The 27,266-nt window shown below is 33.4% G+C and overlaps 3 protein-coding genes across 5 annotated transcripts in view; 2 read left to right on the top strand and 1 right to left on the bottom strand.

Moving 5' to 3' along the window:
• Positions 1-1,193: 1,193 nt before the first annotated feature.
• Positions 1,194-27,266, bottom strand: part of LOC140963830 (large ribosomal subunit protein eL30-like) — an 81,628-nt gene continuing 55,555 nt past the window's right edge. The window contains exons 2-6 of one of the 2 annotated variants that reach the window (XM_073423249.1): positions 3,640-3,692; positions 3,397-3,502; positions 3,102-3,203; positions 1,449-1,517; positions 1,194-1,366 (exon numbers count right to left, since the gene is read on the bottom strand). In XM_073423249.1, coding sequence (XP_073279350.1) covers positions 1,326-1,366; positions 1,449-1,517; positions 3,102-3,203; positions 3,397-3,502; positions 3,640-3,660 — 339 coding nt within the window. In that variant the 5' untranslated portion in view covers positions 3,661-3,692 and the 3' untranslated portion in view covers positions 1,194-1,325. Of the gene's footprint in view, positions 1,367-1,448; positions 1,518-3,101; positions 3,204-3,396; positions 3,503-3,639; positions 3,778-27,266 lie in introns of those variants that run through there. The other variant, XM_073423248.1, reaches the window with a different exon arrangement.
• LOC140964487 (MICOS complex subunit MIC60, mitochondrial) lies at positions 5,718-13,321 on the top strand. 2 transcript variants are annotated; one of them, XM_073424325.1, is made up of 12 exons: positions 5,718-5,866; positions 5,985-6,048; positions 7,826-8,527; positions 8,641-8,745; positions 8,907-9,059; positions 9,244-9,321; positions 9,605-9,697; positions 9,780-9,899; positions 11,102-11,179; positions 11,631-11,810; positions 12,628-12,729; positions 12,833-13,321. In XM_073424325.1, the coding sequence occupies exons 1-12, from the start codon at positions 5,856-5,858 to the stop codon at positions 13,064-13,066; spliced, it is 1,920 nt and encodes a 639-aa protein (XP_073280426.1). In that variant the 5' UTR covers positions 5,718-5,855; the 3' UTR covers positions 13,067-13,321. The 2 variants fall into 2 exon arrangements, with proteins under 2 accessions (XP_073280426.1, XP_073280425.1); XM_073424324.1 differs by having other exon boundaries at positions 7,826-8,536.
• On the top strand, positions 19,325-26,822 carry LOC140965004 (aspartic proteinase-like protein 1). Its single transcript, XM_073425031.1, has 10 exons — positions 19,325-19,914; positions 21,649-21,787; positions 23,331-23,572; positions 23,660-23,887; positions 23,974-24,112; positions 24,218-24,288; positions 24,368-24,467; positions 24,956-25,016; positions 25,171-25,242; positions 26,370-26,822. The coding sequence occupies exons 1-10, from the start codon at positions 19,592-19,594 to the stop codon at positions 26,561-26,563; spliced, it is 1,569 nt and encodes a 522-aa protein (XP_073281132.1). The 5' UTR covers positions 19,325-19,591; the 3' UTR covers positions 26,564-26,822.

The following is a 27,266-nucleotide window of genomic DNA, read 5'->3' as shown; positions in this document are numbered from 1 at the left end:
CAAGTAGGTGCACCATGTGTTGCCATGATTATAAGAAAATAAAGTTGCGTCTTCATTAACAACTATAGCTTTTGATGTAGGGTAGTAATAGTTTGATCATAACAATTGGTATCAAAGTAAGGTCATGAGTTCAGGTATTCCATGAAGCATATTTCTATACTTCTTGGAAGGGGAATGTTGAGTTAAGCATGTATGAGCGAGAGTAATACTGAAATTGGTGATCTTTTGAGAAGTTCTCATGCGTCAGGCTGTTGACGTAACGTCGCTTGATCTGGTTGGCTAGGTAGGTCATAAAAAGTAACGCCAAATCTTAAAGAGTAATAATATTTTTGCTGAGTACATGACCGAAGGTAAAGAAATTATAAGACTAATCTTTAAGAGATATGAGACAACACCAGCAGATAGAAACTCATCTACCCAGATTCATGAGCCTAATAGCTTGATCCATCAGCACCCAAATATGTATTCTCTGTGCTGTAACGAATATAAATAAATAAAATTGTGTCTTTACTACCGACTATAGCCTACGATATCACAATTTATTATTTTATAGACAAAATCGTGACAACTCATACTAACAAATATGCAATTGAAAGTGTTCTCATGCTTACAAATTTCAAATAAGTGAGAATTTTGTCTATAATGGTTATCGATCATTCTGTGGTGTTATTTAAACTTTAAATTACAGAAGTAGCTAATAATACAAGCACTACATCATCGCCAAGCAATTAAAATACGAGCATGCGATGATATCAGCTGACAACTTAATCCCATTTATCATTCAAGCCATAAAGAAGATTGAAACGATTTTGAAAATTCTTCGCATTTAGTATATGCTAGAGTTTGGATGGAAAAAAAGAGAAGAAAACGGAGAATTAACAGACATTTTGTGATGAATTGAGAGATTTTAAAGTTAGATTAAAGTGTAGTCTCGAATACAATTTTATAATTATTTTCTACAAGGGTGAAAAATTGCCAAATTTCATAAAATAAACTAAGTTGCCACTTGCCATCCATTCAATCATCCAAACGTATTAATAAACCACTTACCACTACTTTACTCACAAAAACCATTTGATGTAATAATCAACCGATCACACAATTATCTCTCATTAATCCACAGGAGCAACAAAGAATGACTACATTAAAAAAATCTGGGGCATTCCATACATTCATACAAAAAAAATGGAACATATTGTCAAACCCGATTCCGGTTTTTAACCGGAGTTATGTGTTCCGAAGGACTGGAAAAACTCGAATGACAAAACTTTGCTAAGAAATCCAACAGCTAGATTCAAGGAATAATAAAAAGATTCTATAGGTTGTCAATGTTCACCGCTCAATGATTTTATGATCTCTGAGTCACCTACATTAGGGGGAGAAACAAATGATTATATCAGGCGCCCCTTCAAAAGCAGCATAGTGCATGCAGTGAGAATGTGTGGTACCTTGATCAATGATGCTGAGGCATGACACACGATAGTATTTGCCGCATGCAGTTCCCAAGTCAATGTTGTCTGGATGTTCACAAATGAAAGATTTAGTTAGGGCTTAAGCGTGGTGGGGGAGGAGGGTGGTGGGCTACATGATACTTGATCATAAAAACCTCCAACCCAATTCAGAACACAACCACCACAGGAAACCTAAAACAATTATTTCTCAATGTTTCCCTTCAAGGCCTTGAGCTGCTTCTGGAAATAATTATTACTTTAAAGGTCCCAAAAAATTGCTTCAAATTCAAAATTCATTCTCAAAACCACAAATTACAACTTAAATACAAACTACAAAATGCTTGACTTGATCTAGAAGTTACCCTCAACTCCACGACAAAAAGTTTAAATAGGTAGTTTGATAACACCGATAGCACCTAAGCTATTGGATTTCAACCCACACGCACACGGCAGGACCATTTTGGAGTAATTTGACAAGATGGAGTGTCACAGCATCAGGCATCACAAATACTAATATACAACAGTACATGCCATATTGCCATCCACAAATATATTCAAGGGAAAGTAACACATGATTAGGACCACGATTATGTAGATAGCAGCAAACAAGTGGATTTATCAAGAATTTGAAGTTCATATCCCCCATAAAAAGAACGTTACGGTTATTCAGACGAGTAAAGGTAAAGTGTGATAGCTTACCAGGTCACTTCGGTTTTTGTGAAAATATTATATCATCTTTTTTTACTAATTGCAGTTTCAATAAAGAATTTAGCCACTCCAAAAAACAAAATAGAGTAAAATGTACCGATAGCTTTGTTTTACTTTTGGTTTTCATCAACTGTATTCCATAAAGAAAGTCCAACCGAATTTCCAAGTTTTGCCCATCCAATTTCTCTAACTCGTAAACTTTTCTTATAAAATAAAACTGCCAGGAAATGGGGTTTAACAAGGATACAAAACTGTATACATATGAAATTGAAATTAAGGTATATAATATTACAGGGAGATCAAGCCTCTCTCTAAGATAATACAGATATAATCGACCCACGAAAAGTCATCCATGTGAAAGAAACCAGTGAACATAAAAGGGATATAACGCCTCAAATCCTATATTCACTTATAAATTGGCAATAACCAGGACAATTACAAATGAAATAGTATATCAGTATCGGGTGATTTAAAGTGAAATTAACAAATTGCCTCAGCAGATGAATATGCAATGAGCCAATTAGTGGTTAGATTGGAGTTGCATTAAAATATACAGAAACTGCTGATCTAAGGATTAAAAAATCTTTTACAAAATCGGACAAGACAAAACATCCTAACCCTCAGCAGATGAATAAGAAATGAGCCAATGTGTTTAGATGGGCTTTGGATTAAGACCTATTGATCTAAGGATTCAAATATCATTTACAAAATCGGACAAGGCAAAACATCCTAAGATATTTGGGACCTACTTCATCAAAGTTTAGAATCAAATAAAATTTCACAATTGTCTTTCAGTTGACTTGATCCTATTAACTGCAGCCAGTTTACTCCGACGGTAATATCAGTCATAAGTTATTGAACAGTATAAATTAATTAGCCAGACAAAATTTGATAGCACGCATTAAAAAGAAAGACAAATGAAAATGAATGTTCAGCACTTACTTCCATTATAATGGTGAACGACAACTTTAGAGAGCATCGCATAGTACTCAATCTCTGACTTCCTCAGTGGAGGGCAGTTGTTCGAGATAAGTACCAATTTCCCTAAGTTATTAACCCAAATGATTAAACATCCGTAATCAAAACTACCCCATCACCCGCCAATGTTCGTGAAAGCATCAACCCAAATAATCAAATGTAAGCAGTAAAATAATAAAGAACGGCTCATCGACATTAAAAAACATTAAATCTGAATAACAATAATACATAAACCACAAATTAAAGGAATTGAAACTACCTTTTGAGCTACGTAAAGTTTTGAGCACCGTCTTGTAACCAAGAGTATACTTCCCACTCTTTACCACCAGGGCCAATCTGCTGTTGATGCTTTCGGTGGTCTTCTTCTGCAAGAACAAAAATACAGGGAAAAAAACCAATCAATCAACCCAAAATTCAGGGTATTCATATCAATAGACCAAAGAAAATAGAAGGGCTACGATTAATCGGCTAAGGAGAGACTGAGAGGGACGAAGATTCGTACAGTCTTCTTGGCGGCTACCATTGTTGCGGAGGATGTTAGGGCTTTGCAGATTTCGGATGAATAGAACCCTAACGAAGACTGCTCCAGCAATGTGAGTCGGAAGGGCATTTATAGGGCACAGTATCTGATGAAATTGCACAGTATTTAATGAAATTGCCATTTGGTCCCTTCGCTTCGTGAATTTAAGTTGCTTCCCATATATATATATATATTTTTAAATTTATTTTTTCTAACTTGCAAAATAATGTATGTGATTGAGTGTTAACATTTATCGTTTTACAAAAAGTTATAGTCGATTGTAACTATGTAACTTAAAGATTTTAAACCGCATAACAGTTCAAAAACCACGGTTCGATCGTTCTTCCAGCATGGACAATAATCGAACTCGTTGCCTTGTTTATGATATCAATTATAGGAACGAGCGTTTGCCGCTTTACTAAAACCTAGAGTTGGTGATAACGGTACAATTCAGATCTTTTAAACCGAACAACAGCTCAAGTACTACGGTTCGATCGTTCTTTTAACATAAACAATTATTGTACCCACCAATTATATATCCAGTTATCCACCACACAAACGACTTGGACAATTGAATCATACGCTTTTACGACGATCCAACATCAAATTTATATTATTTTTGAATAAACAAAATCATATCTCACATTTTTTTAAAAATTAATTGATTAAGTAAACAATAATGTGTTCATTACAGTAGCAAAACATAATTTTAGTTTTCATACTTTTTTACTAAAATATATTTTGAAACTGAAATTGCGATAAAGATAAAGAACACAAACAATCACATATTTACTATATATAAATATAAAATATATATCATTATATATAAACAAAAATTTTATAATAATCTGTATATAAGTTATATAACAAAAAAACTAAGATAAAAAGATCAAAGTTGATTAAAAATTTTAGTTAGAAATTTATATAATAAATAAATTTAAAATATATAAATTATAAATAATGAGTTATCTTCTATAAAAAAATATTCCATAAATACAAATTTTTTTAGCTGACAACTAAATTTTATCTATATTTTTTATAAATATAAATTTAATTTTTGTTAAAAAATAATGTAAGAGCACTAAAATTTTAAACTTTTTAAAATTAAGAAACGATGGATGTTAGAATATTATTATTTTTAAATCATGTAACTAAGCTTATTTTTTAATTAAAATATTAGTTATTTTTTATGATTTTTTATTAGAATTAAAATTGAAAGGTTTAGGATTAAATTTTTACGAGCCATTATCTAATTTTATTTTAAATTTATTATCAATATTTTATATTTACACACATAATTATATATTACATATTTATATTTGATATCTTGACAAAAATAAAATTATATCTATTTTGGTATATTACTTTTAAACAAAATTAAATAATTAGATATATTATTCGATATCGAATCCAGTTAACATGAAAGATATTAAAACTATATAAATTTTTTATTTTAGAAATGATTAAAAAAACCCATTAAGAAATGTTCATGTTAAAAAATTTATATATCATTTTAATCTTGAAAATAATTAAGTATTTTTCATGTTTTATAAGAAGATCTTTATAAATTATCATTTCGTACTATTTTAGATTACTAATTGTTATGTTCATATGTTGTCCTCGGATTTTAATAAATATCATAAATTAGTCTTTACAATAATATTTATTTATAAAATTAATGGTGACGACTAATTATTTATTTATTTTAAAATGTTTAAGAACTAAAAATAATTTATTTTATCTATTTTATTTATTAAAGTTGAGGACATTATAGTAACCATTTAGGAAGGATATTGACTTTTTCTTCCAATTTTACTGTTATATGATACTAATATTACACTTTCGTTTTTTGTTTTTAATTTCAACACACATTTTTATTTTTATTTCAATAATTCAAATATCAATTTAGTCTATCCATAATTTGTTAAATTTTACTTTAGTCCATCGATAATGATAAAAAAGACTGTACAAACATATCGCGTGTGTAGATTAACTAGTATTAAGAAAGTACGAGGATTAAATTGTAGTTTTCTCCTTTACAACATACAACGAAGGGATTCTTGTTTTCTTCGGACTATTTTCATTTCAGACCCTCTGTGTTTGCTTTTGCCTCTGCAATAAACAGAACACAAAACCTCCCAATTTCCGCCCTTTTGCTGCCGCACTCCGCCTGATCTACAGAGCTAAGTGAATCCAAAATGTTACGCAAGTGAGCGAATATATCACGTTTTAGATTTTTAGTCCTGAAAATTTATTGTATTCTGGTTAATTTTGTTGAAATTTGGGTTTTACTGTTATCGTAATCATCTCGGCATTAACTTTTGTAGGTCAGTTTTGCAACTGGCGTCACGTATTTCGGTTAAAGGTGTTCCATTGCGAACTAAATCTCAGGCACGTTATTCATTTTTCAAATTCTCCATGTCTTCTGTGAAGTATTGCTGTGGAAATTGGAAGACAACTCTTTCCTTCTAAGTTTTTTTATCACCTTTTTCTTTATCAAGATGAGATCATGATAAATGATTCTTTGGGTTTCTTTATATAATTGGATGCTATGTATCTCGTGTTTGATAACTCTTTGTTTGAAGTCTATATCATGATAGTTTTAGGGAATCGTGTTTGAAACTTTAATCATCAAATGTAGCTACCTAAAAAGAATGTATCTTAACAGTCTTCTATGCCAGTGCCATCATTTTTGCTTGACTGAATTTAATCAAGTTGATTTAATGTTTCAGTCTTTTTAAGCATTTTGTTGTATTTGTTTTGATATATTCTTTCAAAGTTTCAAACATTTCTCCGTGATTATTTTTTTTTTTTTGTAATTTATTTAATGATGCATCAATTTTCAGGTTTATGGCAACAAATTATAAGTTTACTCGAGGCAGCTTTTGAACCCTAAACTACTCTGTTACCTTCTAGGCTGACATAGAAGTAGAATATGTAAAGGCATACATTGAGGCTTGTCATTATATAAAATTGGTGCCAGAAAAAAAGTATCACAATTTTAGGCTTTATTTTGGGAGTTTTGGGGAAATATTTGAAGAACGGAGGAGGAAAATAAAACGTTGTTTGGTTTTTTTAGGGGAATGGCATTGTTAGGGTAGATGTCAAATCATTTAGGAAATGGTTGGGGTGAAAATTTTGAAATCTTAAAACAATATTTGGATTAGAATGTAATAAAATAACGGAATGTTTTTGGGTTTATGAGGAAAAATTTAGTTAAAAGTAGTGATTATGTTGGGGAATCTGAAAAGGGTGAAATATGTTTTGGGGAAATAAAATAAATATGAATGATAGTGTTATGTTCTTATCGGGAGATAAGAAATAAATTTTAGAAAAGAAATACAAATACGGTGAAAATTTTCCTGATGAGTTGGTCGGTGTACATTATCGTTAGCCGTTTAAAGGTCATCGAAAAGCGCTAACTGAAAGTAACAAGATACTGTCAAACCTTAAAAGTATCAAATGTGTGCCAAGAAACAATTGGGAGCTGTCCATCTTGTATTCAGGATTAACTGAAGCATTTTATAGATGCTTGTCGGTGCATTTCAGCTGTCAGGTACTTCGGTTTATTTTGAATCTCTTCCTTGGTTGTGGTCACGAGGTTCAATCAGGAATGAGAGGTAGAAGAAAAGAATTTACTACTCAATGAGTTTACTGCCCTCTGCTGCTAGAGACTTGTAGGTCATACTAGTAGTAGTGCTCGTTGTAATAATGTCAATGCATGAAGCACAAAGAAGGATCATAGTGCCTGACTGTGATAAAATATTAGAACAATACTAATTGTATGGATATGTAAATAGCTCTCTGTAGAATTTAGGTTTGTTATTTGCTGATGTCATTGGCAACTTCTCGAATAGATTATTCAATCCATTTATTTTACAGTATCAATGATGTAATTCATTCAATCAGTTACTGAGAATATAATTTTCCTCCTCACTTTATTATTCTATCTGACTGGTTTTTTAGAATGCATGGGACACTATAAAAGATCACAGTGTGTGGATGATGAATGTGAATGATAACTTTAATATTATGTTAACACGACAGACGGATAAGAAGGAATGCTTGATGTAGCGTGCCACAACTATGGCAATAGATGTCTCACCATTGAGCTGATTGATCGAAAGGTTTGCGTTATAATCTGCTGAAACACTGGTATAATTTGCAGCTTCCTTCATATCTTTATTCCAGAAGGACGTTGTCCACTTCTCAGAAAAATGAATCACACAAGCCTGGTTCAGGCAGCAATGTCCCTGAATCTCAAAGTCATGGACCAAAAATTATTACCGGAGGTCTCGCATTGGGTTCTGCTGTCCTTGCAGCCTATTATTATGGGTATCTTGATACATACATTGGTAAGGAGCAGCAAAGCACTGGTGAGCACGTGAAGGTTCAGATTAATGATAAAAACACCCAGGAAGTGGCAGAAGAAATTGCACATCCTCAAGCTGGTGAATTAAGTGAGCCAATTTCTAAGAACAGCTTGCAGGATACAGATGTAAAAAATTCTAATGCGGACCACACCGAGAAAGATCCTGAAACGCGTTCAGAGTTAAATCTACCAGAAGATTCATTACGTGCTGATGGAGATATAAATATCCAAGTAAAAGATATTGAACCACCATCACAAGAAAATATTGATCTTGTTAAAGATGTTGATTTGCCTAATGTTCCTGGTGGCGACCTTTTCTCAGATGATGCAACTAGTAAACCATCTGAGGAAAGCTTTGACCTGAAGGTGCCAGAGATAGAACCTGATGAAGAGCAGTACAAGGTTATTGACATCATCCCAAAATTCACATCAGCTGATGAAAATCCTGCAGAAATTGGGATCACGCCTATGTTAAAGGAGAAAATCACCACTCAGGATGTGCAAGAGGTAAACTATGGTTTTGATTGGTGATCATAAATGTCCCCAGCACCATTTTCAGTGTATTTTTTTGTGCGCACTGCTCGCAATTTTTGTGAAGTAACTTTTGGTAGGTTGTTCGGGGTGATGGCACTAAAAAATCTGGCTCCCTTCTTGATGATTACTACTTAAGAGATAATATCGAAGAACCTACTACAGCTACCTCCAAAAGAGAAAGTGTAGGTGTTGTGATAAATAAAGTTTTCCCCTTAAAAAGAGCAAGTTTCACACTGTTTCTTGTTTATATTGCATAACAATTTCTTTCTCACTTCATTTTTCCCTTAAAAAATTGGAATGTGTTCATCCCTCATATGTTTTAACATTTATTTTGGAATTAAAGGATGTTATTTCCGCAATAGAGGATGCATATGATGGCTACATATCTAAGGATGGGAAACTGGTTCTTGACTTTTTGCAAGCCATACATGCTGCTGAGAAAAGGCAAGCAGAGATAGATGCTCATGCTTTTGCGCTGGATAAGAAGGCGATGAAGGTTAGGGTAAAAGTTTTCATTATTTTGTTCATCGTATTGGCCAAACATTACTGGTGACTCAGTCGTTCCCAGATGGAAATTCTATGTTTTGATTATGCCGGATGATTTCCCGAAGAATTTCTTACTGAGTAGCTTGAAGTTGAGCTGCGCATCATTCAGCTAATATGTGGTTTGAATCATCCAGGAAAAGTTTGAAAAGGAGCTCAAGGATGCAAGGGCCAGGGAACTCATGTATGCTGAGAAAGAAGCCATCCTTGACAAGGTTTTAGAAAAATTCTTTCTTTTGCTTGGCATCTGGCAGAATGCTAATGCGACGATATAATTGCTCTATATTGCAAAAAATCGTGATGGCAACTGTTGTAGAAGCCTTGCTCATTTACATCATATGCAGGATTTTTGTTTTTTCTCCACCTTTCCTATCTATTTTTGGGCAGATCCATGTGTTTAGTGATAACTATATTTCTTTTTTGTGTTCTCTTATTGTTTTTTTCAATAATATTATATTTATTTTGTCACTACAAAAGTTTCTGTTTGAAAATTTTCAGGAATTAGTCAGGGAAAGAGCAAAAGCAGCTGCTTCTCTAAAATCACTTCAAGAAAAATTCGAAGAAAAACTCAAAACAGTGCTCGAGGAAAAAGTAATGTTGTATTGTTTTTAGACATAGTTTTCTGTATGATAGATATTTTGCCTCGTGGACTTATTACTGCAGCCATTTGCAGGAAGCGGAAGCGGAACTAAAACTGAAGAAAATGCATGATTTAGCGAAAGCTGATCTTGCTGCAGCAATTGCGAGTGAAAAAGCTTCCCAGATTGAAAAAATGGCCGAAGCAAATTTTCATGTATATTACTTGTTGACTTCCCGTATAAGGATATGATTACTTCGATGCAGCTACTTAATGAGAGGAAAACAAGAAAGAAATTTATTTTCGTAACACTTGTTAAAAAATTGTGTTGCTGCTTAAGCTCTTGCTGATGATGAATGATGCAACAATTAAATGGTGTTAAGTAATATTTTAACTACTGAGATGCTGATGTTGTCCTATACTAAGGCAAACTGTGGATCTGATGTTCGGTGAGGATAATGGAAAGTAAATATTTTCTGTAATTGTATTTGGTAGAGGTAGAAGTTTAGAGATTCGAGATATTCTGAGTTATCTTTTAGGAAGAATTATAAGTATTTCTCATATAGTTGAGCATAAAAATGATGATGAGATAATATTGAAAAAGTTGGTATGTTTTTGACATAATTCCATCTTGTTAAACAAATATCAAGTTCTATATTCTGATGGTTGGTGCTGCCCAATAAAAAACATTGTGAAAATTAAATTCGTCTCAGTTTTTTTGCGTGAGATTTTACCCAATGAGTATCCATACAAAAGTAGAAGTTCAAAAACCACATTTTAGTTTGTTTTAAATATTGAAGTTTTCTTGTTGCATAACTAATAGGTTCGTGAAAATTTATCTGCAAACATCAATTTGGGCAACACATCTGTTGTTCAGTGGCTGTGTAATTTATCTGCTCCTTTCCATTCAAAGAATTACATCGAAGGTCTATTTGCTTAATTTGTTTGCAGTCAGGGGACCTCCAATGAAAAATCATGTTGGATTTGTCATGTGTATGATAAAAGTGACTGATTCTTCTGTGTGTGTGTGTGTGTGTGTGTGAGAGAGAGAGAGAGAGAGAGAGAGAGAGAGAGAGAGAGAGAGAGAGAGAGAGAAGGGGGGGAGGGGGTTGGAGACTTCTCATATTCAAGGCATCTGAGTTTCTTCTTGATGTAACATACTGGAAAGTTGGATCAACATCAGTGTCACATTAAACGGAGGGATAAACTTGTGGTTCTTTTGTCATAATATCCGTATTATGGGCGGATGCATTTACCTCCTTATATCTCTTTTGTTCATTCCCGTACATGGATTTGCTCACAAATGAAAAAAAAAAAAAGACAAGGCTTTTGGATATCAAAAGCCCCTTCCACCTCTATGGAAAAATGATCGATGATTTTAGTTTTTCGTTTGTTTATTCTTTTCTTTTTATTGGCAGATAAATGCCTTGTGCATGGCATTTTATGCACAATCAGAAGAAGCTCGCCTGAGTCATTCTGTTCAGAAGCTTGCCCTGGTAATCTCCTCATTTACAGTATATCTACAAGTTCATTCTTCTAGACATGTCCTATAATTGGGCTTCGTTTTGGTTTCGTTCTTCATTTCTTAATTTATTGATTTTAACATTAATGTCATAATTCTGAAAGAATTCAGCTTTTGCATGGCCTAGACATCAATCAATCAAGTTGGGATTGTAATTGATATTTTTTCTTTTACATTTTCCTCATAAATTCGTATGAATTTTGATGAGATTTGTTCGTTAATTTGGTGTTGACAATGTGGCATGATTAAGGAGTTTTTACTTGGTGATATCCATATGGTTAAAAACTGTTATTTGATGATTCCCATTGTTTTTAATCCATTAGAAGCTGCAAAAAACTGGAAAGACAATATAAAAGTTATTCTTTGTCCCGTAAGTAGTCTGTTTCATTTGATTGACATGAGATTTAATAGTCTAATGACTGCAGGGAGCATTAGCTCTTGAAGATGCATTGTCCAAAGGGCTGCCAATTCAAAAGGAAATAGAAGCCCTCCACCCTCATCTTGAAGGCGTTGACAAAGACTCACTGATAGCTTTAGTTCTATCTTCCCTTCCTGAAGAAACGAAAAAATACGGCACAGATACTTTACCCCAATTAAATCACAAGGCAAGTTATTTTAATTCTTTGTGACAGATATAAATGATTATCAGTATTTATGCAACATATTAAATTAAAATGATGTTTATGCAAAAATAAGCTTTATACAATAAGATTTATAAAATGTGCAAATAAATATGTAAATGCAACTAACAATATATTTAATAAAGATTACGCCCAAACCCTATAAAAGAGCTAACCTAGTGGGTTGGTGGCGGCGCCGGGCGATTCGCGGCTGCAGTGGTCGGCGGTTCAAGGCGAAAGAGGAGGGGTTGTGGGTGACTGGGCTGGTGGGGCTATTATGTTTGTGAAGAGGGTGTAATAAGTGTATTAATAATTGGGATTTTTTTAAATTTTGTTGACTTTGTCCGCCTCGCCAGCCCATGCGCCTGCCCCTGCTCATCTTCTACTGCCTAAGGCAAAGGCGGCGTGGTCAACCGCCGCGGCGCTAGGCGGCCGCCTTGTATAACGCTGAATGGCCGTCTAGAACGCTGAATGTTGCCATAGTCAATGTCTTATTAATAATCTCGAAAATGCTTCATCTGAATGTCTAATTTTTAATTTTTTCTTTATCTAGAATTACATCACATTAAATTACATATTGTGGCTTCAACATCAGTTTAATTTGACCGTTTATTCTTCTTCTTATCCAATTGCATAGTTACGTACTGTATTCCCATTATTTGTCCTGCTGACTGGTGCATATGCTTTTTATTCTTTTCTTCTTTTGTGTGTGTGTTATTTTTGATGTCATGTACAACACTTATTTTTTGTTGTCAAGATCCCTACCCGTCCAAAATAATTGAATAGTGTTGCATATTTGCAGTTTGATTCTTTGAAGGGGACATTAAGGCACTTCAGCTTAATCCCACCAGGCGGTGGTGGGATATTGTCACATTCATTGGCTCGTATTGCTTCTTGGTTGAAGGTGCATTTTCTCTCCTTACTGCCCTGTACATTTTGATGAAAGTTTGAGGAGATAATCGAGTCATTTATTCAACTTTAATCTTGTTTGTCACCACTGAGTTCAGGTCAAGGAGGTAGACCAATCAGGCGACGGAATAGAATCGCTCTTTAATAGAGTCGAGAGTCTGTTAGCTCAGGGCAAAGTATGTGAAGCAGCGGATACTCTTGAGAACGGGGTTAAGGACAGCAAAGCAAGTGAGATTGTGGACGACTGGGTCAGACGAGCTAGAAACAGAGCTACGACAGAGCAAGCTTTGACTGTTCTGCAATCCTACGCCACTTCTATCAGCCTAACATGAACATCGTGTCAAGTCATCCGGTTTCATTTCATTACCGCAGATTACCCTCTGTTGCTCTGGTGTATCGTGGGAACATTTCCGTTGCCTAAATAATCTGACAAGCTCTCTAAAATCAAATGGAGCCTGCATCATTGCTGTCATGCTGTATGTTTTCATGCAATGTAATGAAATACCATGGAGTTTCGTGATAGTTCCCTTTTTCCATCGTCCCTTATTTTACTGGTAAAGAGGATATGAGAAATTCCATTGAGATAATAGAGTTTCGTTTGGATAAGTACTTGTAAAATATTTTTTACAAAATTTTTATAAATGTTTTAAAATTGTTTTAAAAACAAATATGACAATTATTTTATAACAACGTTTTTATATTTAAAAAATAATATGTTTTGATTTATTTCATTGCTTTCAATTCGATCTTAAATTATCAATGAATATCTCTCGAGTGTTCTTTAAAAAAAAAAACTTAGAAAATATCTTTTATTTTTTTTAAAAATATTTTACAAAGATCTTAATAAAAAACATATTTATTTTTTTTAATTTATAAAACACTAAAGACGCTTTTAAAATATTTGCCTCCAAATTCAACCAAAAGGTTGCAGAACAAATCTTAAAGCGGATTCAAGGTTGTTATCGAGTTTTAATAACCCCTTTGGTACATATTATTAATTAAAAATATTTAATTTTTAAAAATATATTGAATAATATTAAATAATTTAATTATTTATTTTTGTGTGGAAGTCTTGAGATGGAAAATATATCAATTTGGTGGATTTGCTGGTCGAACTCATATTAGGCTCGTTGAATTTTGGGGTCGGGGGTAGGTCTAAAGAATAGGCGGGGCAAGCCTCCGATTTAGTCACATCCACCTCATTGTCATTCCTAATTTAGATATTGAATCTTACAAGATTATCAATGCAAATGACTTTTTGTTATTTTAAAAGTATCAACACAAAACAAGATCATTAATATAAAATATAGTCGTATTATTTCAGAAACACCAATATAGAATTAAATTATTTGCTACTTCAGAAACGTCAAATTAAAACGAAAAGTTATGAGACCATCAACATAAAGTTAAAAATTTGCATTTCAAGAACATCAACATAAAAAGTTATGTTCTTATAGAGCATCAATGTCAAATTTTAAACATGTGGTTTTATAATAAAAATGGCTAGAGAAATAAGAGAACCGATATGAATTTAAATCCGTAAATTAAAATTTTGTATCGTAGATAACATGAATAAATTAAGGAAAAACTCCAAATAAATCTTAAAGCATATTTTCAATTAGAGTAGGTCTCTTGTGAGACGATCTTACGAATCTTTATCTGTGAGACAGGTCAACTCTACCGATGTTCACATTAAAAAGTAATACTCTTAGCATAAAAAATAATACTTTTTCATGGATGACCCAAATAAGATATCCGTCTCACAAAATACGACCCATGAGACCGTCTCACACAAGTTTTTGTCTTTCAATTAAGCATCATTCCACATGTCAGATAATCTTTGATATGAGTTTTAATTTCAAAAACTTTTTAGTTTTAACTCCACGTTTAAATAAAAAAAAATCGAAATTACATTTATTTTATCACATTCTTTGCACATGAACTCTTTTACCGAAGTTGAGCTGATAAACTGTGTTAAATATTATTTTTCTTACCTTTATTAATTTATTTTTTATATTCATTATTAATATTATTATCCATATTACATGTTTTTGATTATTTTCATTTATTATTCTTATTATTTCTTCTCATTATTAATTTTAATAGTGAAAAAATAAGGAATACATTATTAACAATTAGAATAATTTATGTGATGTCATTTTAATAATCATCAGTATTAATTTATTATTTTTTATGTATTAATCTTATTATTTATAATATATTTTTCTTAAATGTTATCTTCCTCAAATTGAAACCTCTTCTTTTTTATCATTGAATAAAATTGGTAATATATTCAACATTTATTCTTTCCCACCCATTTTTGACAACAAAATATTATTTTGGCTTCTTGTTTCAATGTGTTGACAATCTTTATTCTATGAATTTGACCATACTTTTGGATAATTAAGGCGATTGAGAAATAACTTTGAGTAAATAACTCTCTAAAGTAGTACAATCGACAGTCAGAATATTGTAGTTTTTCAATTTAAGTTTATTTATATCAATGATTCACTTAATAGGATCAATTCAAAGCAATATAAGTCATTCTCATACCAAATTTTATGTTATAATAATTTGATCATTCTGACCATTAATGGGTATTATTATTCATAAATTGAGAACCAATATACTATGATTTTATATTATTAGACAATGATTGAGTAGTCCTAATTCAAGTTTCAATTTGTAATAATTAGATAATAAATGGACATGTTATTATTATGTCAATCTTGTTAAAAATAACTATGAAAACCCCATTTAAACAAATTTTGAGCTATATTAATTATCAAACATCTTAAGGAGATCAATCAAAGAAATCTATTTTGTTCTCGTACCAAATCCACCTCGTTCTCATATTAATTCAATTATTAAATTTGAGCTAATAGTAAGTACTATATTGTATCACAAAAGTACCAAATCTATTTTGTTCTCGTACCAAATCCGACCGTCTTACAAATAAGATATATTCAATGCAAGCAATCTATTAAACATCACATAGATCAATAAATCAAAGAAGACATGAAGATAAAACTCAAAGTAAAGAACACATGGTTATCATGACCTAGAACAAAACTTTTAGTATCACCACAATAACAAGTTAAATGTTTTCCTTGTCTTTTGGAACCCTCAATTCTAAGGGTACCCGCATTGGGTGTTAAAAGGGTGTTATCCAATGACGCCCACTCACATGAGAGATATGAACGCCCCTGTGTCAGTTTTTTTTTCTAAAAAAAGATAATTAGCGACGGTTTGTGATAAACCGTCGCTATTTGCGACGGATTTTCAAAAACCGTCGCTGAACATGGGCCCCACACACGTGATGAATATTGATTTAAATTTCAAATTTGTACTTTTCAGTTATTGTAATTTTCGATTATTGTAATTTTCATTTTCGTTAATGTAACTCTCCGATCAATTAGTATTTTGCATCTTCTCTTAAGTTTAATTTATTTTCTAATATTTTTATGCAATTGTTATTTATTATTTTATGTTGTACCGTTTTATTTTAGGTTTATAAAATTTTTTAATTTTAAATAAATGACACTCATAAAATTAAATGATTTTACGTATTAAATATATAAAAACATATTATTATTATTATTAATATAAAATAATAATAATTCAAATTTCTTAAAAAATTTGAAATTGAATATATTTAATTTAAAGTAAGAGTAAGATGAATGAGTGGACAACGAGACCTACAAATAATGAGTGTGAATGTTAAAATGAATGTGAGAGAATAGATGTGTTAATGTAATGTGTATGTGGCATGTGGACCTTACGATTTTTGATGAGGTGATGAGTGTTATACGGATGCTCTAACAGATACAACATAAATTTGAACGTCTAGAATTGATAAGATAGCACCGGTAGATCTTTGGTGATTAAATATTGACTATAAATGTGTGCAAATGTGAGCATCTTGTTATTTAAAATAATAAGATTGATCGAGATCTTGTAGATAGCAGATTAACTTCAGTAAGTTCGGTCTATGATTGTTTGTGGGTGGTTTCTTTAATATTGAATCTGCCTATTTATATCGGAAGTCTCCACTTGTTAGAAACTTTCTAACGATCATATTTACTGACATCCGACAAGAGAGCTTTGTCAAATTTTACTTAATAGCATATCCCATTTAATGCCCCTAGGGATAGACGTCTTTGGATTCTTAAAAGTTGTTTCGTCTTTGACTTTAGGAGACATTGTTATCAACCGGGTGTTGTTGGATATGTGACAGTGATAATTTAGCTTATAGATTTCAACTAGGATTAATATGCGGCTTAAGTCTTCTGATGCGGGTCGGTCAGAGTGCAGTTTGAAACGAAGCTTGAATTATAAATCAGTGATAATACAGTCCGACTTGACTTCACAGTGTCCTGCTAGAAACTTGTAAATACTCGTAAATAGCAGCTAGACCCTGAAACAATTTGATAATGTTTGTTATCACCAAAATTTATGATATTTTCACACCAAAAATTTCCTCATTTTCTAGTGATGACAAAATTAAGCTGCTAGACTAAGTACATATGATACATTTAGTACAAAATCAAACACAATTAAGAAAATAATGTATTTTATTGAGTGAATGAAAAGACATTGTTATAATAAGGACAAAAATATGTAAATTCTATTACACGTATGGAAAAGAAAAAAATTATCTTCTAAAGTTTGAACCGTTGCTTCCACTACCATTGCCTCTTTTTTTAGTGGCTTCCTCATATAGTCTTCTTCTTTCTTAAGCATTCTTTCCTTCATATTTGGCTTTTTCATGCTTTCTTTGATGCTCTTCCAGTTTTTTGTAATCTTACTTCTTTTTGGTATCACCACACTACATATACTTTATAATTTCTTACAGATGCCTGCCAAGGGTAGTCTGTAGATGATCAAGCCACACATCCATATGAGTCTTGACTTTTGTAATTTGGATCGAAAGCTCGAAATTCATTTATGTGTCTTGATTCTTCATTGTTTTCTAATCAGTGCTTAACATCTGGAAGTGTTTGACAATATAGCTCATGTCTTTGAGCACTTGAGAATTGAAATTATCAAAATGAAGCGTTGTGAGCAAAAGTGCTTAATTTCCAAGTCGTTGACAAACTTCGACACATCTAGAAGTGTTTGTCAATATATCTTGTCTTAGATCATCAACTTTGATGTTTTTTCCCTTCGAAAGCCACATTTTCAATTCCCAATTGAAAATACCATCACAAGTAATGATATTGATTAGAATGATAATTGGTTAGACCTCAAACACTCACCATTGGTACCTAATAATTATTATTTGATACCAAATTTAATCAACTTGATGGTGATTACTGTTATATTTGTACCTTAAGTATCCCGAACTGTGCTTGATTTTGTGGACACAACAACAAGCTCACTCTCTAATTAGTCGAACATCTTCATATGAGTAGGTCTCTTGTTAGACGACACTCACCATTGATACCTAATAATGTTTATTTGATACCAAATTTAATCAACTTGATGGTGATTATTGTTATATTTGTACATTAATTATCTCGAACTGTGCTTGATTTTGTGGAGACAACAACAAGCTCACTCTCTAATTAGTTGAGCATCTTCATATGAGTATGTCTCTTGTGAGACGGTCTCACGAATCTTTATTTGTGAGACGGGTTAAACATATCGATATTACAAAAAAAAGTAATACTCTTAATATAAAAAGTGATATTTTTTCATGGATGAATCAAACAAGAGATCCGTCTCATAAAATACGATCCGTGAGACCGTCTCACACAAATTTTTTCCTCTTCATATTCATACATTATTTCTCTAATATTGTGCCGAAGTACAACTTATTTTTGCCTTGTTATGGTAATGAACGTCCTCAATCTAGTGAATGTAGGTAAGTTTGGGAATTTATGTTACAACTTACAATTGCACCTTATGTAAGGTTTTATAGCCTTTGGTGTTGGGTGGGGATCAAATTAAATTATGGAATATGTTTTGATGTTGTACTTTCCAAAAGTTCACATGAGATTTATTTACTATCATTTATATTCTTTCTCCAAACCCCACTGATTTTGTCGTCCTAGCTAACATATCATTTAACCTTCAAAATATAATAATATGACAAAACATTGTTCAATCTTTAACGTTCTTGACGAGATTTAAGTATTTTTCCACAACCTCTAAATTTCTTTAATGACAAAAATTTATGTGAGGCAGTCTCACGGGTCATATTTTGTGAGACGGATTTCTTATTTGGGTCATCCATGAAAAAATATTACTTTTTATGTTAAGAGTATTATTTTTTATTGTGAATATCGGTAGGGTTACTCGTCTCACAGATAAAGATTCGTGAGACCGTCTCACAAGAGAGTTACTCTTTCTTAATAATAATAATAATAATAATAATAATAATAATAATAATTATTATTATTATTTAAAAAATGTGACAATTGGATCTTAATTTGGACCAGATATTTGAGAAAATAACTTTGGATAAATTTTATTTTTTTAAAAATAATTTTTTTCCAAATGTGTTTGAATGTTTTTAAATAAATATTTTTTTTTTAAAAAATATTTGACTAACTGTCCCTAATTTCGACTTACTAGCCACGTAAACAAGCAGCGTGAGGGCTAGTCACCTTTTTTTTTTTTGTTCTGTATCTTCTTCCTCACTACACTCGTCGCCGGAACTCACCCAACTTTCTAATTCCACCGCCCCCCACCCCGGCGCTACCCACGTCCTTCCGAGCTTAAGTTTGCCATCACCTCCTCCGAGGTAGTGGCGCTCTTCCACTGCACTGTCACAAATACTCTCATACGATACGTACATTCGTGATTTCCTCGGTCTTGTAGAGTTTCGGGCCATTTTACGATCTCCTTTAGGAATGGACATTCGGTTTATTTTGCTCGGTTTATCGCTGATTTGGTGTCTTCATTGTGGGTTGTCGGAGCCGATTATATTTCCAGCGAGGTTGGTGCATAGGTTTTCCGATGAAGCAAGGGAAGTTATGATTTCTAGAAATGGAGCTGATGTGGTCAATGGCGGTGGAGCTGGACGCGCTTGGCCGCGGAAGCCGAGCTCAGAGTATTATCGGCGGTTGTTGAGCAGCGATGTGCAGCGGCAGACGCTTAAGCTTAACCCTCAGTTTCAATATCTTTACCCCACTAAAGGCAGCGCCACCTTGCCCCTCGGAAACGACTTTGGATGGTTCGTGTTTTCTCTGTTTTTACTGCGGATAAGTTGGATGCGTTTCTTTTGGTAATGTTTTATTTGCAACTAGAAACTTAATGTGCCGCAAATTTCTGGTATATTTCATTTACCACTATCGGGTCTGTTTTGTTCTCAGCATTTGGAAATTAAAATTTTTAATCCCACAAACGCGAGACTGTTGCTTTAAACAAACCAGAGGTTAGCACGTTAATAAGGACCTGTGTGATAAGCTGCTATAATTGGTGCCAACCATCGATTCTAATATGAATTTTTAGGGGCACCGAAATAACTTATCAGTGGCTGGTCGAGGGGTGGAGGACAGGTCCTAGTTTACCCGAAGAGACTTGGATGTATTTTTGGGATGTTTCCTGAATCAAGATGTGTATAGAGTTATATAGCTAAAGGTGTTAAGGAAGAAATGTGATGACAACATTTTTTTCTGTCAACTGAAGCACACGGCAAAGAGAGATGTGAGAAGAAGAAAACGTGCCTCATTTCTTTAGCTTTTGGCCAAATGGAGTATTAGGAAGAGTGAATACTCTCTTTCTTCTTTCTCATGTTTTTCTTGAGAATATTTTATTTTCCTATCTCATAGTCTGCCAGGAGAGAGCTAAGGAATTTTCTCCTTCAAAAGTGTGTGTGTGAGAAGAATTTAATAATTATTTGTGGCATTCCAATGTTAGCTGGGTAGTATGGTAGTTTAGATAATATAGGTATCATCTTGACTAATGTTCCAGACTAAGTCCAATAGTAGATCGTATTTTAGCTAATTGCCTTAAAAGCATCTTGCACGCTTTAGGCAAAAAAACTCTCACGCATATCTTGTAAACTATCAAATTTAATCTAATTAAATTTAGGTGGTAGTTCGATGCTACCACATAGTACCCGGAGTGCTAATCCAATAACTGCAAGAGTTTACTTATGTTTTTTTACATGGGTCCACACTTTGCATTACAAGAAAAAAACGTGTCCCCTTTTAGCCATTGGATTAAAACATGAACTACGCTTATGATAGCATGAACAAATCCTAAATTTAGGTTCCCTGTGAATCGATCAAACTCATTTAACTAATTATCATTGGAATCATAATCTTTTAAAACTTACCAAAGCAATTATTCCTGTAATTTATGAAACCATATAACTTCCCTAAAGTGTGCATTTAAATATGGCTGAATGCTGCTTCTTTGACAAAAAAAGAAAATCTGATTGTGCATTGGACATATATTAAATCAGCGAGGCTTTCTGTGAGTAGCATCCATTATCCCCTGGGTCCCACTGTCCCACGTGTGCACTTGGGGAATAACTTAGATTGACATAATGAATGGGAATTTTGTTAATGATTTGAATGGTGTGAGATTTGTTGCCTTTAAATTTTTTTTTGTTCGACCTTTGGAGAAAGTTATATGGTGCTTGGTCTTTTAAATCAGACAAATACGTGATTTCGGTTTTAAATTCGCTCTGTCTTTACACACTGAGATAAATCATGTAGCAGTAATACACGATTTAATGTTTTTATATGTCCACATTCTCCTAGCCCATCAACGGTGGCAAAAAACCATGCAATAATTATTTTATCCAACCACACAAAAGCTATGCATAGTATCACACTATCTCTGCATATTTTTTTTTATTGGAATACGATCAAGAGTTAGCAATTAAATAGCACCAATTATTTTGGAATTTTAATTTTTTAACCCCATATATTTCGTTTCACCTTATTTTCTTGAACAGGTTACACTACATGTGGATTGACATAGGCACACCAAGTGTTTCTTTTCTTGTGGCGTTGGATGCTGGAAGTGATCTATTTTGGGTTCCTTGTGATTGTGTTGAATGCGCGCCTTTAGCTGCCAGTTACTACAGCAGTCTGGTAGGAAACCTGTTCTTATCTTCTGGTCATTGTTGTTGTCATTTAGATGATATTTTTCCATTAACGAATATCTACAAACCGTCTTTATGTCACTGTTGTGATGATTTGGAAGATGTGTTTTTCTCATGAATGAACATCTGCATTCCTTGTTTATGGTTCTGTTTTAGCACGTAAAGAAATATACAAGCATTTACCAAATGCTCGAATGTTCAGTTCTGTGGCTCTTGAACATTGTATTTTCCATGTATAATCTGGACAAACATATCATGCTAATGAGGATGACTTTATAAACTCTCCCTGAGGTTTGGTTTGATTACATGTCCCTTCTTCAAAATCACGATAAAGACCACCTCTTCTGATATTTGTAGATTATGAAAGCTTACATTAAGCCAATTTCTGTTAAATACCCAATCAATAGGATATTATTTGTACCCTGATTATTTATTATTATTTAAAAGATTTAATATAAATATATTCAATTCTCCTAATACCCATAGGCCATAGCATATTGAAAGTTAAATACTGTGACCATAAAAAATTGCAAGTGAATAACACTGAAAGAAGAACTTGATTTTTCTTTCCAATTATGTTAGTCATTAATTTATTCTCATTTTTTAGATTGAATTTAATCTTTTTGTCCTTTTATTTCCCACTTTATTTGCTCGTCGTGATATTGTATTTTGGAGGTAGGGTTGGTGAGTGAGTTTTTTTCAAAATTAGATTTGGTCCAATCAACATTTGGTAGGGAGGAGTTTCCCCTTTATTTGTTTGAAACAGTTAACAGTCATATGGAACAAGATATATGGCTAAACAGGTGCGATATAATCCCATTTATGACACTGGCTGTTTTGCATACTATTGAGGCCCGTTTCTTATGATTTTTTTTAAATGGGTTCTTATGATTTGAAATTCTAAAAAGAACTCTCACGTCTCACACAGAAAAACCAGTTGGATTTAGTTTTTATGCCCTACGAAATGGTGGTACAATTTTTAGAATTGTCCTTTTATGTTAGACTTCATTAATTTGTATCTCAGAAGAGTACAAGGATAGAATTTGAATTGTTCTTCTTTTTGTTCATCACCTGAATCATTTTGGCAGCTGGGTGCAAATATAAAACTTGGTAATCCTCTGCACTGAGATTTACCTTTTTTCTGTTTATCACCCGAATTATTTTGGCAGCTGGGTGCAAATATTAAAGCTTGTCAGCTGTGTTCACCGAGATTTTCCTTTCTCTTTGGTTTTGCATACTGAAGTTCATTCTGATGATGATTCTGTGAACTCTGGAATATTGATTCTTATCGACACCTTTTTCTTGTAGAAAGACTTACCAGACTTTCTATTTGGTGGAACCCGTTTTATTTGGTCCCAAGTTGTCAATGAACCTATAGAAAGTTTACATTACCTCTTGGAATGGATACAAGCTTAATACTGCAGGCATTTCTTAAATAGCTCGTTGCTGTTGAATTAGTAGCATGTTTATTACTTATTTCCAAATGATTGATTGGCAGGTGCTCCCTGGTTTTTGGGGCATCTATTATGCAGGATAAGGATCTTAATGAGTACAATCCATCTGATTCTAGCACAAGCAAGCCCCTCTCTTGCAGTCATCAGTTATGTGAACTGGGACCAAATTGTCCAAATCTCAAGCAGCAATGTCCTTATACTATCAACTACTATTCAGATGATACCTCAACTTCCGGATTTCTGGTGGAAGATGTATTACATCTCGTGCCAGACCATAACAATGCATCCAGCAAATCTGTAAAAGCAACGGTCATTATAGGGTGCGTTTTCTCTGTGGCTGCTTTTGAGAAATATCCTCATGGAAGTGTTCTGTGTTCTTGGTGCTTATGTTATTATTTTTATTTTAGATGTGGTAGTAAACAAACTGGTGGTTACCTGAATGGAGTTGCTCCTGATGGTCTTCTGGGTTTGGGACTTGGAGAAATTTCTGTTCCAAGTTTTCTCGCAAAAGCTGGATATGTTTCAGACTCCTTTTCTCTATGTTTTAATGAAGATGATTCTGGGAGGCTATTCTTTGGGGACAGGGGAATTGCTGGCCAACAAACTACTCCTTTTCTATCTTTGGATGGAAAAAAGTAAACATTGTAATATAATTATATTTTCAAGATTTCTTATGTGGTGCCTATACATTGGACTTATGTCTGGTTATTTCATGGTTCAGCTTAACGTATGTTGTTGGAGTGGATGCTTGCTGCATTGGGAATTCATGTCTGGAGCATACAGACTTTGAAATGCTTGTTGATAGTGGAACCTCATTCTCATTTTTTCCCATGCAAGTCTATAAAAGAGTTGTTGACGAGGTATATTCTCTTCTGTTACTTATTTTCAAGGTTCTTTACACTATACTACATTTTGTGAACGTAGATCAGTTTGATCTGGAATATTGTTATTTGTTGCGATCATAGTTCGACAGGCAAATAAATGCTTCAAGGTCTAGCTTTGAAGGATATCCATGGCAATACTGCTATAAATCCAGGTACGTATTTGCTTGCACAGGAGCCTCTCTATCATCTCCTTCTTATTTGTAACTAATTTGAGTATTTCATTTTTAACAGTTCTCATGGGGTGCCCAAGATTCCGTCCCTGGTTCTGAAGTTCTCGTCAAACAACAGTTTTGTGGTCAGCAGTCCTGTTTTTGTGATCTATGGTACCCAGGTTGTTGCTTGTAATCTGAATTGTTTTGCATAGCAGAATTCTTTTTGATACATAGTTGTGGTAAACTTGGACAGTCTCAAAATAATTTTTGGATTATATGAGCTTGTCTGGCTTAAAAAATGGGGAAGCTATAATTTGTATCTGGATTGTTTATCTCATAGTTCAGAGTTATGAATAAGTTCTTGAACTGCAAATAAGAGAGAGATTTTTGTTAAAATTTCTTTTATTGATGTCGAACAACACACTAATTTTATGGTTACGAACCTAATTGTACAAGGCAAGACACAACAATGAGATAAACTTGGATAACAAAGGACAATTATGGAAAGTGTGGTTACAAATTCCTCACTCAATGTGGTGACTGATGATGACAAATTGGACTGAGCCAATAGTGTGTCTGTTTGCTCTGATGGATGTTTTTGCTTGTGTATACCTCAATGATGATACTTATGATGGATGCAAATCTGACTATTTTCTTCACTCTGCAGGGTGCAGTTGGGTTTTGTTTAGCGGTACAGCCCACAGATGGAAATTTTGGAATATTTGGGCGTAAGCACAGACTCGCATTCCAATGACATATTGTAGTCAACACTGAAATTTCTGCTCTCTTCCAAGAATATGGGAATATATTTGTACACTGATAATTGATCAGTGCTTTGGCTTCATTATCTTTCTCAAGTGATTTTCATCTTGGCTCTTGCAGAGAACTTCATGACAGGATATCAGATTGTATTTGATAGGGAAAAGGACATGTTGGGTTGGTCACATTCAAAGTGTGAGTATTTTAGTTCTTTATATCCCATTTTGGTTTGAATTTTTTTCCTTATATGCATGACATTATGCAGTTTAATGGGGTCTTTTGGTGCATTTTACTGATATCCCACTGCTGCTGTAGGTCTTTTTATCTGTGTAGTGCATGAAGCTGTTTGTATGTGCATATCTGACCTCATTTATTGTAATATAGAGTTGAAAGAACGTGAAAGAAATCTTTGCTGTAAGAGTTGATGATCCAGTTGTCAACTTTAATAGATTTGAAAGAATTTGAAAGAAAATAACGGCTCTAAGAGTTGGTGCTCTAGCTGTTAAACCGAGATGATGTACCATGTAAGTGGGACCACCAAGGCAACTTTTACATTAAGAACTATCATAACCTGTGACATAAACAAACAAGTCGACCACTGAGATTCACCCAAAATCTTAATCAAGCTTTGCTTTATCTCATTTTATGCTAGTAAGATGCATCTTAAGGTTCAAGTTTGAGCGTCCTCTTAAAACATGTATCATTTCTCCTTTATTCTGTGTATTCCTTGACTCGTGAATTATAGAAATATGAATTAGCATTTTTAAAGAAGATATTGAAATTATTTCATGAACACACATCACAAGCAACTCTTGCCTTACTTGATTAAATATATGTGTTTTCATGAAATAATTTCAATATTCATCAAAACTGTTATAAATTTAGAAGTTTGTATGTAATATTGTTTTTTCATTTTTTGTTGGACAATATGGCATGGACATCCTCTAAGAAGTATCTATGCTGATCTTCCTATACTTCGTGAAGTCTCCGTTAAACATCGTTAATTGAAACTATGGAATCAAAGGCGCACAACCCTCTATTAGATTTAGATTCTATTTTTTATTTGCTGAAGGAAACTGAAAAGTGAAACAACTGAACTGATGTAGTATAATCACTTTACTATTTCTCCGTGCTCAAGTGCTTATATTTTGTGTCATGCAAAGATTTAGAAATGGCTTTATGATTCAATGGAGTGTCCTCAATTTTGTCTCCGATCAAGATTGTTTTACGACTATCCATAAATCGTTGTATATTCATATTTCCCCCTTTCAAGTCAACAGCATTGATCTCTCCTGTGAACGATCAATCTAAACGTATTCCAGGTCTGGATCATAAAAATGGTGGAGGGCCAGTTGGCAACTCTCCTAATACCTTACCAACAACGGAGCAGCAGAGCGTGCCAAAGGGTCAAGCTGTTGCTCCTGCATTTGCTGGAAGGACACCTAAATCCTCAGCCTCGTGCTCACATATGGCAAAGTTGTTCATGATGTTACTGCTAATGATGCATGTCTCATAAGCATGTTCTCCCCTTACTCGAGCCTGGTAAAGCCTTACATATGCTGGTTCTCTGTCCACTACACTCGGCGATATTATGAAGTGAAGTAAATTGCATTGGATCGTGAACACTCCTTCTGATTCTATGTTAATATATGTGGAACTAATGCTCCCACCACATCACCAATGCAGCATAGAAGTAACCATAAATGATAAAAACCCTTTTGTTGGTTTCACATGTAAATTCTGCTCGCTGTATTTCTTTTAGTCCTCCTTACTATATATCTACTTTCCTATTTTTTGGCCTTTTCAATATGGTGATGTTTTATGCACCCTTATCATTGACCACCTTTTTCTTCCAGGCCTATTTGGTGCTAGGTGTTGGATTGGGATGTATTATCAACATTATTGTTTATAGTTTAAATTTCTTGAATTTTTAAAGGTCTTGCATTTGATATTCATCATTTCTTCAAATGCGTCGTGTTTTGACCTCTTGTTGTTGAGTAAGATCGTCGTTTTTCCTAAATCTACTATTTTTTTGTAACCGAAAAAAAGCAAGGTAAAATTTTGGAACATCAGATTGTAGCTAGAAGTAGATGTATTTGTTTGGTACCCATGAAACCTTGATGTGGCACAGTGGAACGTGTTTAATAAAGAAGAAACTCTACAAAAACTCACTTTCAAGAGCATGTTGGAAAGTTGGTTTACTAAAACAGCTTTTGATA

This window comes from Primulina huaijiensis, chromosome 18 (assembly GCF_012295235.1).
Source record: "Primulina huaijiensis isolate GDHJ02 chromosome 18, ASM1229523v2, whole genome shotgun sequence".
In the NCBI taxonomy this organism is placed as follows: domain Eukaryota; kingdom Viridiplantae; phylum Streptophyta; class Magnoliopsida; order Lamiales; family Gesneriaceae; genus Primulina; species Primulina huaijiensis.
Note: the sequence above shows the minus strand (reverse complement) of the source record. Positions and strands in the feature narration are given on the sequence as shown.